The sequence below is a fragment of the Abramis brama genome, assembly GCF_963993115.1.
Source record: "Abramis brama genome assembly, chromosome: 9".
NCBI lineage: Eukaryota > Metazoa > Chordata > Actinopteri > Cypriniformes > Leuciscidae > Abramis > Abramis brama.
The window spans coordinates 3,108,004-3,122,500 of record NC_139971.1 but is presented as its reverse complement, the minus strand read 5'-3'; the positions used below and the strand labels follow the sequence as shown (position 1 = coordinate 3,122,500).

Sequence of the window (14,497 nt, the reverse complement as noted above, 5' to 3'; positions counted from 1 at the left end):
TACCACATCTCAAATGATATTTTGTGATGGATATGGCAAATTAAACATTTTTGGAATAAAATTGCAAACTCATTTTTCTTGCTGAAGCAAATTTCATTTCATGCATCCTAAATACTTAAAAAACATAACCATAAACATTTATACACACTGGGAGAAAAAACAAACAAAAAACAAACAAACTTTGAAACATTTTTCACTCAGAAATTGCCAGTAAATAAATACAAAGAAATGGCAAGTTATACATTGAATTAAACATAAACTTTATAAGTAGAACGATTAAAAATAGTATTTTCTTGTAAAACATACTCCAATAATCTTTGTTTTATTCACAACTTCAACTCAGTGCACTTTTTGACTTTCTAGGAAAGGACGCTCAATAATAATAATAAAAAAAACTGTTCAGATCTAAGTGATATTATTTCTTTCTTCACCATCATGCATCTCATATTTCATTCAAGCAATCAAACACTAAATCTGTCCACACCTCATTAAAAATCATTTTAAAAGAATCAATCGAAAAGCAAAGAGTGCTAGAGGAGTAAAAAACCATCACAGTCCATCAAAATCAGCTTCAGAGAAATTAGACTCTGGCATAAAAGTTATTTAGAAGTGCCCTGGGCATTTGAAAAGCAATGAATATAAATGATGAAGGCATGGTTAAAAACCCCATGTAAACATTGTGAAGAGCCTTTATAGTCATTCCTAACACACACTAATGAATATCCGGACACAGATCTTGTCTTTAGTCCTGGAAATGACAGTTGTGTGATTAATGCGTTTACTGTTTCTCGCATAAACAGACTGATGCTCCAGAAACAACAGAGGGAGAAAGAGAAAGACATAGAGAGCATCCAAGTCAGGATCTCTGAAAACAGAAGACTCATTCTCCTGAAACATGTTCTAGCTCTGAGTCACCATTACCTCCTGCCTTTCGGAGATTAAACTTGGCAAAACACTCGTCCAGTGAACCCTTTCCCCGCCGAACAGCTGGCGAACGCAACGCTGGCGCTTTCCAGTGCTCTGCGTTTCATAAGAGATCATTTGAGCTCTGAAGATGATACGAAAACGGCTCTGCGATAAAAAGTGGCAGAACAGAGAGAAAGCAACATGGGCCTTGTTTGTTTGGAGGCACATCTCTCTCCAGCCCCATCGGGGAACATCAGGTTCAATTTGGGATTTAGAAAGTTACACAACAGTCTTTAGCGCTCACAAGCCGAATCCAAGTGACCGGGGCTTGCACAATAAGAGTGTTTTTAGTTCTCTCTGGCACTGCTGTACAGATTACTGGAACCTTGCACTAAAAATCACACATGTGTAAAGTTTAAAAATAGCATAGTATTCACCATAAAAAGGTTTCAGATATTACGGCATTTTTACATCATGCTGAAATTTAAGGAGTTTTCAAATTTGAAGAGTTGCATTAGTATTATAGCACTCATTTTTCCACACTGCACCCTAAGTGTAATTGTGGTTGTAATTGTAGTTTCTGGCCATGTTATTTTCTGTTATGAGCATCAATTCAGAACTAAACACACATTGTTTTATTAATAATTTACAGCATTTTTACAAAACACAGTCATTGTCTCCGAAGAAAGAATCGATTCTGCCTGAAACGAGTCGTCAGTGATTCCAGTCTCACTCCCTGCTGGAACCTGTGTAGGTTTGTAACTAATTTGCATAATGCCAGCCCATTGGCTGAACAGCGTCTCTTAGCCCCGACCTCAAACACTGCAGTTTATCTGAGACTGGAAGAGTTTGGTTCGTGTTGTTCATGTCGAGAAGACGCTGTTTTCTACTGACAAAGCAAATCCGCTTTGATAAGATTGATACGGTAAAACCCACGCCATCGTTACTGTTCGTATCACTGTGAGCTGAGATTCAGATATGATAATGAGTGTTTGGTTTCTGACCAATCACAGCGGACTTGAGCATCTGACCAATCAGAGCAGAGCAGCTCTCAGAGAGGCGGGGTTTAGAGAGACTGAATCTTCGAATGAACCGTTTCAGACACTGAGAGAAAACAGCTGATGCTGTGATGGATATTATGAGAAAATTTAAGTGTTTTTTGACCAATGCATGCATGTAAATCTATTGTAAGGGCCCGGCGAAACAAATTGGCATTTTAGGGTCACTTTAGATTAGAGATGCACCGATTGATCGGCTGGTGACCGGAATTGGCAGATTTTCACGTGATCGGCCATGATCGGCGACCGGCCGGTTAGTCTGACATATGCCAATTTTATGCCGGTCAAATGCACCCGGGCGCCGCATGATTAACATCGCGCAACATCAGCATCACACGTGCAAACGGAACGCAACAGGAAACCTCGTGAATTACGGCCGTTTCACACAGCAAGCGTGAGCGGCGCACGAGCAGCGCGTATTTTTTTCGGCGTGCATGTTAATCAATAAGTGCATTCACACCGCGAGCAGGAGCGCCGCGTGAGCAGCAGTGAAGCGCGGGTTTCAGCGCTGAGTCTATTTTTGCTGCTGCTCACGCTCAATTAAAGTGAAAGCACACTTTTGATGGACAAAATAAGTATTATTTCACACAAAAAGTGCCCAAAATGCACAGAATTTGCATGTCTAGTGTGTTTTAACAAGAACTGGAGTAGGCTATGTCAGAAAATAATAGTTATAGAAAATTTACCCATTTAAACTTGTTTTTATTATTCAGTTTGGGTAAAAGTACTATATGGTGTTTTATAAAAAAAAATAAAAAAAATGAGTAAACTAGTCAGAATATACAGTATAAGCTTTCTTTTAGTTTAATTTTAATTAAGTTTTAATTTTCCACACCAGGAGTAATTTATATAGTTCCATTTTATAGCGATTATCTGTTAAAAAAAATGTCTATGTTCTATGCAAAATGTTCTATTAAAGAAAAGATAGAAAATAAATATTTGTGTGTGCTGTAAAGTGGTTAGAAAAAATGAAATCGGAATCGGTTAAAATCGGTATCGGCAGGTCAAACTCAATGAAAAATCGGAAATCGGAATCGGCCAAGAAAATTGTAATCGGTGCATCTCTACTTTAGATAAATTACATTGTCTTTCATCATGTCTTATCAGCGTCGTGTGCAGAGAGCCTGCAGAAGGTTCTGGAGGCCTACAGATGTGGCGCTTGTTCATTATTCTCCCTGCCAAAAATGACCTCACCTGACACTCCCCCATTAAATGACAGATGGAAACTCATTTATCATTACTGCCTGATTAAATAAAGCAAAATTAAAAAGTAAACACGCAGTGTTACATCAGCAGAGTCTGTGGAGTGTCACTGAGTGACAGCTGTCAGATTGTGGTTATAATGGGAAATACCTCAGTTCAGTGGAGTAAAAAAAATATATGGAACTAGTATGTGCTATTTTATCATATGCAAATACTCTTTTATGCTAAGTATAACACAAATACATTTGCATAGTTATGTGATATAAATTACCCGCACTTGTAATACTAAATTGATATACTTAAAGTCTGCCAAATTGGAACAACTAATTTTGTGCTTAATGCACTTTAGTTATCCAGAAATAGTGCAGAGGTCCAACTAAAGATATATTTAAGTACATTTAATTGTGCTAAAGTGGAACTATTGCAAGTATACTTTAGATATACTTTAAATATCTTGCATTTAAAGACTGATATCATACGGAGATCATCCTTACTAATAGAGATATTAAAACACATTTTAAGGCTTAATATTAAGAAATGTGCATTGTGCAATAAAAAGTACACCGAATAAAGTTTAATTATACTATTTATATCAGTAAGTCTCAAGCGATATGTGAGTAAATATGTTAATGGATTCATTGTATACTTAGTATGAAATAAATGCATTTTATATACATTTTGCTATATGTTTTTTTCCACTAAGGTTTGGTGAAAAGCATAATAAAAAATAAAATAAAATAAACTGCATGTACTCACTACAGAAATAATTCACTTTAAAAGAAAGTACAAACTCAATGTAATGTTTTCAGACACTTAATTCCATGTTAATTGCAATTACATAAAAATAAATTAAAATTTGTATATTAAATACTGCTTAAAACTTAAGTAGGACTTAAGTACATATTTATACTTTCATAATTACTTCTATTGTCTTTGAAATAGGGTGAAAGTATGTATGGTAAACTAAAATATAATTTAATATAATTTATATCAAAACTTGTGTCATATATTTAAATATATTTGTTGTTGCAATTTAGTACATTTAAAAGTAAAAGCTTGTAGTATGTAGTAAATAGACATGAAAGTGCACTTAAGTGGTCTTTAATTCCATTATTTGAAATTATCTGCAAATACATTCTCTAAAAATATACACTTTCAAGATTTGAAGTCCACTACTAGTGAATATTCAATATAATTAAGCACCTTTTTTTTTCCAAGAGGGTCGTGGCTCACATGCGGCTCGTCAGTGATTGCAATGCAGAAGTCGATGAAAACGCAGCTCTGCAACACTCTCACTAAACAACAGGCTCAACTCAAACCAAAACAATTATTATGTGTTATTAGTTTAGTTTAGTTACTCTACAACGAAACTGCTAAGAGCTACAGTAAGAAGTACTCTGAAAAATGTCTGTCGTCCTCAAATTTTCACTTATGATCTACCTGTAAGAAAGTAACTACTGAAGAAGTGATGCAGGATCATTTCTGGCATCTCTCCTCTTCCCTCCTCTTTTTCCTGTCACTCTCCATTACCTCTGGCTAATAATGACGCAAAATGCCAAAACACATATATCAAAAATATATCATCATGTCTTAGTAAAGGCCCAGAGCACCTTTCAGGGTAAAACTCTGTGCACAAGGTGATTTCCTTGATGTCATTCGGCCTCCCAGTGCAACAAACCCACACATAATCAGTCTTGATGTCGTGACACATCATCTATTCAGGAGCCATGCTCAGATATTCCAGGTGTGACTGACATCTGCGTGATGCATCAGATGCGTTTCACAGGACTCTATATATGAAAAGGCTGGTGCTGCCACTTATGGATCGCATCCAAACTGAGAGCTGCAGCCAAATGAAAACAGAAAATAAATGTCGCCAGTCTGTGACACAGTCATTTTTCACCATCACAACAGTCTGGCTCCATATGTGGCCATGAGTTACATAACAGACTATAGTGCCAGAACACACATTACCCTCCATGACAATCTGAAAAGCTAATTTTATGTTGTCATTCGGTAAGTCTTAACTTAGTAATGCATTTCATTGTCTATGAAGATAAAATTCAACATGTGCAAATGGTAATGTTGTAAAAGATTTGATGAAACAGGGTGTGCTTGTTAAAATAGGGTCTATTTATACATTTAGTCCCTCCAGAAAAACGCGATTATGCGATCGCATAATTCAATGCATAATCAGCCAAAGTCCGCATATTTATGCGGGGGGCCGCATTTTTAAAAATACGCCGCACTTTCGCCGCATAAATTGCCGATTACCGCGCGCAAAATATACGGGGCTTGCATGATTTCATAATTGCAAAAAAGTCACATATATCTTAGCAGAAAGTTGAAAAATGTTGCGTTTACTTCACACGAGAGCAGCCATTTTCCCCTGTTGCCATGGGAACGTTATGAAGTGACGTTATTACAGTTGCAAGTATATTAGTAGTATGTAAATTTACATTACAGTAAGAGATTGCACTTTGTGCATTGGAAGCACTTATTTTAACAGATGTCTGTTTTGTATAGCTACCTCTGTAAAACAGGAAGCACACTTTTTTTTTTTTAAATATATTTTATTTATTCATTTTTACAGAAGTTGTAGCATATTCCTTTTGTAAAGCTACAGAACTTGTTTGACTCATCAATGTTTTGTAAGTTTGAGCCATATGTTTATTAAGGTCTGAAATAAAACAAGATGAGAACTTAAATATTCCCAGCACTTTCTGTGATGTATTTGCTTGCTTATCATAGGAAGTAATAAGAAATGACTCTTTACATTAAGGTAGTAGCCGAGTGAGAACAGGGTGTTGGGGAATCACTTTTTTTTCTCTTTTTCATCAAACCGCAGTTTTTGCAAGTTCCCGCAATTTCATCGTATAAAAATGCATAAATATCCCACATATTCCATTGCATTTTTTAAGAAAACGTGCCGCATAATCAAAGATTTTTGCCCGCAACAATCACAAAAAAACTCTGCATTTTTCTGGAAGGACTGATACATAAATTGGCAAAAAAAATATACATATGTAAAAAGTGTTCAGTTCACTTACTTAAAAAAAATTGAGTAAAGCTTTAAAATTATTAAGTAAATAAACTTAATGCTTAATTGAAAAAAAAAAAAAATTATTTGAACTTGACAATTCCACATTACTTAATTTTTTTGATTAAGCATGAAGTTTATTTACAATTTTTATTTTTTTTAAGTAAGTGAACTGAACACTTTTTACAGTGGAATTTAATCCAGTTGTTTAATTGCATGTTATTTACACTGAAATGAACCAGGCCACATTGCCTCTCACCATTGGTGTTGATCAGCTCAGGCGTCTGTAGAGGCAAGATGTACTCGGACGTCATCGGCTGATTGGCTGAATCCACAGCGCTTCCCGCTGGTTTCTCGATGTGATTGGTGAAGGAGGAGGTGTGGATGGGGATGTGGCAGAACTTCCCGGTGAAGTTCGGCGGGCAGAGACATTGATCCTTCTGTACACACACTCCTCCATTCTTACACAACATCGGACACAAGACTGACAGAGAGAGAGAGAGAGAGTCAATGACTTCATCCATCACTCATCAACATGAGAAAGAAATGACGCTATTATTGTTCTAAAAACCACAACAGCTCAATAATGTTTTCATGAAAGGCACATAACAGACAGCACTGCACTAGTGTGTCTTTGAATGGATGATGTTAACACAACCTATGAGTCTCTCAAAATGGAGAGTTTCTATAAAAAAAGCACAATTTTTATTTCATTAGTGACCTCAGCATGCCTTCCATATCATATGTCTGTACTGTAATTTATATATTTGGAAAGCTTAGACCAGGCTCATGCCTCAAAAACAAATATATAAAATAAAATAAATAAATGTACCATGTGAGAGAGAAATAGAGAGAGAGTTGATCTTTTTGCAGTATTCATCTGCAAACGCTCAAGTACAATCTCTAGATCCAAACACATCTGTCAAACAAACAGAATGCAGAAGAGCTGCTAAAACAACAGCAAACAGAGAGAGAGAGAGAGAGAGAGAGAGAGACAGAGAGAGAGAGAGAGAGAGAGAGAGAGAGAGAGAGAGAGAGAGAGAGAGAGACAGAGAGAGACAGAGAGAGAGAGAGAGAGAGAGAGACAGAGAGAGAGAGAGAGAGAGAGAGAGAGAGACAGAGAGAGACAGAGAGAGAGAGAGAGAGAGAGAGAGAGACAGAGAGAGAGAGAGAGAGAGAGAGAGAGAGAGAGAGAGAGAGAGAGAGAGAGAGAGAGAGAGAGAGAAAGAAAACAAGCCTCCAGACTGAAAACTGTTATTCAACATCAAATCAAATCACATTTGTAATGTTATTTTCCAACCCTTCCACTCCAATAACATCACTAAAGAACAGTTTTCACGTCTAAGCAATTCCTGATAAAATCAAAGCCTGCACTACATATTTTTATTATTTTAAATACAGTGTTGTCCTGTGACCACATTGAAAATCTGGGATTCAAAATCAAATTTAATCCTGAAAAAAAGTCAAACAAATGGTGTAAAATAGAGTATTTTTCACCAGCAGTCTCACTCACTTTCAGATCCAAACATGTGTCAGATTATTCCTATCAAAATTCTTTTCTTACTTAAAGTTGACATGAAATTTAGTTTTGTAATCCACATCATTTACTGTAATTCCATAAGGGCAGAATTTATTTCTGCTGATAAAAATCGTATCTAATGTCCCAGACACAGAGGCGGTGCAGCCGCCATCATGAAACAAGTTTAACAAGTACGTAAAGTACTTCCCTTTAGTTATTTTAGTTCTTAACTAAAATAATGCATGAAAAAACAACACACTGTTTGGAACTTTTAGCAGGAATGAAGCGCACAGAGGATATGACAAACAATATATTATCTGTATTTCTTTAGAGTAAACACACACAAACAGAACGGAGACGGTTGCGATCTGACCCGTTTCCCCCAGCTGTCGGTGACAAGAGTTTATGAGTGTGTGATGTGAGAAATCTGTGCAGTTTAGTTTTGGGACTTTGGGATGCTGAGGTCACACACACACACACACACACACACACATATCTATTAGCCAGGGTTTAGCGGAAGCTGAAAAGCATCCAGAGTCCACACAGATCCATCATGTTTACGGCAGGGTCAGATTCGTTAAAGGATTCGTTAAAGCCACATTACTTTAAAACACTTTTGTGGTCGTATTATATTATTGCTAGAAAACAGCTAAACATCAAATGATAAATCCAACATGATTGACATACATATACAAATAAGTATGCAAATCATAAATGGGAGGCGGACCCTATGGAGACTATATGTCAACGTCTGCCATTGATCATAGCAAAGTTAAAGGCTTTTGGAACGGGCACAATCACACAATCCTGTGAACTGGACTGGAGTTCACTGAACATGGAATGGATGGACTTTTTTCCAAACTGTTTGAATCCCTGTGGAAAAACACTTCACTTGATCTTCTGCTGAAGAGCATTTGAGCATCTACTGCGATCATAAATGAGCTGTTGCTCTGTGTGACTTCAGGCACATTCTTCGCACAGGAAAGTAAATCTGAATTCATCAGAATGAAATGCGGTTTGAAGGATGTTTCTTGGAGGATCTGGTTTTTGGATGTCGTCAATAGACCAGTGAATTGTTTAGACGTTTTAGTCCAACAGGACTTCTTAGTTTCCAGCTCTGTATCGGAGTAAATCCATTCTCATCACACAATCTGGTATTTGTCACATGTTGTCGGCACATTACGCATAATCACATTTCTCATTAAACAGATTTCTCCTAAGGGAGGTAATAAAGGTTAACTAACAATCAAAGAACTGAAAGTGAAATACTGTGCATGACCGTGATGAGAAAGAAGCGTGCTTAATCATATTGGATGTGCACTTGTACTTCAATTCTTAAAGGATTAGTTCACTTTCAAAAAAAAAATTGCTGATAATTTACTCACCCCGATGTCATCCAAGATATCCATGTCTTTCTTTCTTCAGTTGAAAAGAAATTGAGGTTTTTGAGGAAAACATTGCAGGATTTTTCTACACAGAATGGACTTCAATCGCAACCAACTATACCAATGTTCAAAGAAGGTTCAAATGTCCGTCTCAATGCAGCTTCAAAGTCTCGACACGATCCCAGTCGAGAAATAAGAGTCTTATCTCGCGGAACGATCGGTCATTAAAAAAAAAAAAAAAAAAAAAAATTATATATATATATACAGTACAGGCCAAAAGTTTGGAAACATTACTATTTTTAATGTTTTTGAAAGAAGTTTCTTCTGCTCATCAAGCCTGCATTTATTTGATCAAAAATACAGAATTTTTTTTAATATTGTGATATATTATTACAATTTAAAATAACTGGTTTTCAATTTATTATACTTTAAATTATCATTTATTTATGTGATGCAAAGCTGAATTTTCAGGATCATTACTCCAGTCTATCACATGATCCTTTAGAAATCACTCTAATATGATGATTCATTATCAAAGATGGAAACAGGTCTGCTGCTTAATATTTTTTCATAACCTGTGATACTTTTTTAGGATACTTAATAAATAAAAAAAAGAAGCAAATGTTTTAAACATAGAAATCTTTTGTAACAGCAATATACACTACTGGTCAGTAATTTGGGGTCAGTTTTTTTTTTTCTTTATTTTTTGAAATAAATCAATACTTTTATTCAGCAAGGATGTGTTAAATTGATAAAAAGTGAGAGTAAAGAATATTTATATTATTAGAAAATATTTTTTTTTTTTGAATAAATGCAGTTCTTTTTAACCTTTTATTCATCAAATATATCAGGCAGCAGAACTGTTTCCAACACTCATAATAAATCAGAATATTAGAATGATTTCTAAAGGATCATGTGATAGACTGGAGTGATGATCCAGAAAATTCAGCTTTGCATCACAGGAATAAATGATCATTTAAATTATAATAAATTAAAAACCAATTATTTTAAATTGTAATAATATATCACAATATTACAGTATTTTTGATCAAATAAATGCAGGCTTGATGAGCAGAAGAAACTTATTTCAAAAACATTCAAAATAGTAATGTTTCCAAACTTTTGGCCTGTACTGTATGACCAGTAACAAACTATCTAAAAGCAGATTCAATATTAGTGTCCAATGCACAAACACACAAGATAATTATGGAGATGATCTCCCGAGCTGTATACTAACCATTACATTGTACTTTATACATATTAAACTGTATAGTAACACAGACCACTATGGATGTAAATGAGAAAGCGAGGGGTGTGTGAGATCGGGCGTTGTTTAGAGATGATGGGGAGAGGTTTGTAGGTTTGCAGATGACTGAGCTGTGGTGTGTTTGGACGAGAGCTCGATCTTCAGCTCATCCGCCTAAACACCAACAGCTGGAAACACACTCGCACTTCATTACATTAAAGCTGGGAATCTCCAGTACCTTCTCATTTTCTAGCTTTCCACCTTCATTTCTGGACCACAGACATTCTGTTGTTTTGAAACTAACGAGGGTTCGGATAAATATTGTCTCCATCCAGATAACAGGAAGAAATATCTACGCTTTCAGTGAGGGGGGAAATATGTAAATGAAATTCTTTTGAAATGAAGAAAGGCCAGGAATACACTGCTCGACTGAAACAACACGATGATAAAACTCGTGACAGGACATGAATGGAAGAAAAAGCCATTTTCATTGGAGACGGTCCAAGCTCTCATTTGCACTTCAAAGATTCATTCAGAGAATCTGCAATCTTCAGCTTAAATGAAGAGATCCTGCTAGTCATGGGCGGATCGGTTTAAGGGTTGTGTTTAAAACTGGAAAGTCTCAAATTAGACATATGAATGCTTTCATAAAAAACAAGTTTGGAATAAGAGTCTCAAGAGAGGATTGAATCAACACATATACACATATGAACTTCAAAGCTGACTGCATTAACACTCGAGTCAAAGGCAGATTTATTTAGATGTAAATTAAAGACACATGATGCTGTGCTCTGGACTGGACTAGAGAAAGCTGCGAATCAATTCATTTCAGTGCAGAAAGTGTGTCACCATCTGAAACATGCTGACGGAGGGATTCGCTGACCAATGAGAATATATATACTGTATATACTGCCATTGTATAAAGACTCTCTTGCACTGTGTGAGACAAACTATAAACATTATTAAGACAACATGTTGTTGACAGAATTACAGGCTTTTATATAAAGGTGAATCAAATTATCGCCATATTTTCTGGAAACTAAGAGAAACAAGACAGACATTTTCAACTTAAAAATATTTACCGTAAAGTTCCCCTGTGGTTAAAATCAACATTTTAATGTTGCTTATATGTCTATGTGGTGTGTTAATATGCTTTAAGACAAACCATGTGCAAACTCACACCATTGCTGAGTATTTTCTCTGCAAAGACAGTCTCAAAAACACGCTTTGAAATCGCTGGTGTTTCTGACGTCACAAACTACCTTGTAACCAATCAGATCAACGTGTGATCGTCAACCAGTGGATCTATGAGCTGAGTGAGTGAGTGGAGGCGGGGCTCATTTGCATATTCATAGAAACGCGCATACTAAATAAGGCAAGGGTGTCGAGTTACATTCAAGATATTTTAAGACATGAAGAATTTTTTTTTTAAATGTTTAAATATGTCATTTTGGTGATCAAAGAAGAGTTTAAGGGATACAATTATTGACAACAGGGGACTTTAAACTAATGTTTAACAATTATTTTACAGATTTTAGCAGTTTTGGAAAGCTACTATTTATTGAAAATAATTCTATTGAAAAGCGCCGCACAAATAAAAGTAAATTAAATTGACAATGTTAAAGAAAGATGCACTGCTTCATATTTTTGTGGAAACAGTGAAAAAAAAAATTCAGGATTCTTTGATGAATAGAAATTTCAAAAGAACTGCATTTATTTATAAATGTGATTATAAAAAGTATTAATTTCTTTCAAAAAATATATTATTATTATCATATTATTACTATGCATCATAGTAAAAACTAATGTAAAAATTATCTGAAAAAAGACATAAATTAAAGGCAGTACGAAAATATTAAATATCATAAATTTTCCAAAGACCCGATAGCAACCCCCCACCAGGTTTTTTTGGAAACCTGCTTTAGTGATTACATGCCTTTGTGGAGTCCTGCAAAAGTCATGACAAAAGCATATAAAGCTACACACCAGGGTTCAAAAGTTTGCTGTACAGAATTACAAATCTCTCTGTAACCCATTAACACACATGAATATACTTCACCTAATGTCAACGCGTGATTGCATGGAAGAATTTTCCATATCGTGACAACTAGGACAACACATGAACCGAAGGCTGAATCTTTTATGAAACATCCACACATATGTACAGTAAATGCACGATAACACACATGTTGTGAACGCCCCTGATAGGCTCTGGCTCTCTGCCATCGTCCAGATGTTTCAGGGCCCTGAGGTCCACTGCAGGTAAAATAATTAACCCTCAGAGATGCGGCACACATATATGAGCGGAGTGAGAAGAAATAGCTGCTTGATTTTTCTTCCGTTTCACCCTTTCTGCACTGATTTCAGCTGAAGCAGATGAAGGACTGCATGCTTTTATTTGGCACCATGTGTTCGCCTCTCTGTTCATCCAAAACCCACAGCCTGCTATTGGAGGAGACTTACCACCAGCCCTACACACACGTGCCTCAGATCGCTTGCAGATGCTGAATGCATCTGTATTCATCCATACATTAACTCATCTTCATTCTAAAGCCCGGCCATATTTAAGAGCCAGATGACTTCTTAGTTACTAATTTATGGTTGAGAGTTGTTCAGAAGTGCTTCAGTTCATTGAGCTTCTCGCTTGTGTTGTGATGGAGGTATATTTTAATATAGAGAATATGACTAGTTTTTTTTTTTCCAATGTAAGTGCCCATATTATGGTATTTTAAAGGTTCCTAAGTTTGTTTTTGCAGTCTCCTACACCTCTTTTCTCAGAGTCATGAAACTGTTCGATCAAGGATTCAGTCTCTCTAAACCCCGCCTCTCTGAGAGCTGCTCTGCTCTGATTGGTCAGATGGTCAAGTCTGCTGTGATTGGTCGGAAACCAAACGCTCATTATCATATCTGAATCTCAGCTCTTGATCACAGTGATACGAACAGTAACGATGGCGTGGGTTTTACCGTATCAATCTCAGAAAACAGCGTCTTCTCGACACAAACAACACGAACCAAACTCTTCCAGTCTCAGATACACTACAGTGTTTGAGGGCGGAGCTAAGAGACGCTGCTCAGCCAATCAAGACCACAGGCTGGCATTATGCAAATGTGTTACATTGCTACACTGTAACAGGGAGTGAGACTGGAATTACTGACGACTCGTTTCAAGCCGTTCAGAATCACTTCTTTCTTTTGAGGGACAAAAACTTTGACCTTTTAAATTCACACACAGCTTTATTACAGGTGAGCTTCAGAGCAACTTAACTACATCAGAAAAGACACACATATGAGCTGGTTATCAAATTGTATGTGTTTACAAATCACACCCTATGGTTAAAGTATGTTGAAGTCATAACATAGTATTGTGCAAGGACATTAAAGTCAATATATCTTCATTAATGGTAAATCTGTCCATGTAATCATAATTTGAATTAAAGTAGTTGGTGTTTTACTGCCTCTAGTGTTCATTTCAGTTCATTTTCAATTATTGCCACTGTGTGTGTGTGTGTGTGTGTGTGTGTGTGTGTGTGTGTGTGTGTGTGTGTGTGTGTGTGTGTGACCATATTAGTCAGTCTTGAGCTCTAAAATCTCCACCACATGACATCAATTAGGTGTAGATGAAATGCTTCCAGGCCAAAGGAAGCAAAATCCAGAAAAAACACAACTAACAATCCCACATGGATCCACAGAAAGTGACTAGGAGCAACAGAATAGCGGAGACAAATGTGTCTAATCAGAATCTAATCCACTGAGATGAATGCATATTTATATAAATAGTTATATAAAGAGCTCTGAATCATTGTTTTCAGCTCCCCCACAGCGGCCGAACTTTCACTATGCGTTTACAATCACTACTGAGAAAGATTCGAAGCGTTCTCGTTGTCATAATTCAGCTGTCAAATGACTCAAAGAGCGAAATTACAACCAGCGCTCTGGCCTGGTGCCAGTGCCAGACTGACCGTGAAGTCACTGAAAAAGACGTAACCTCCACCATCCATTCGCTCGACTAAAAAGAGGCTTTGACAGCATGGGCGGAGGTTTCGAACACTGATAAATGAGTTGCATATTTCTCAGAACTTGAAGCCAACGCCATTCCTTCGATGCCACAAACACGGCATGCGTGTTTATGCCCGTTTATCG

At 36.5% G+C, this 14,497-nt stretch overlaps 1 protein-coding gene across 2 annotated transcripts in view; it reads right to left on the bottom strand.

Annotated features, from left to right (window-relative positions):
- The window catches only part of ltbp4 (latent transforming growth factor beta binding protein 4), a 93,849-nt gene that overhangs the window by 54,244 nt on the left and 25,108 nt on the right, over positions 1 to 14,497 (bottom strand). For both annotated transcript variants that reach the window (XM_084124978.1, XM_084124979.1), the window contains exon 6: positions 6,467 to 6,691. In XM_084124978.1, the coding sequence (XP_083981104.1) occupies positions 6,467 to 6,691 (225 nt within the window). The remainder of the gene's footprint in view (positions 1 to 6,466; positions 6,692 to 14,497) is intronic.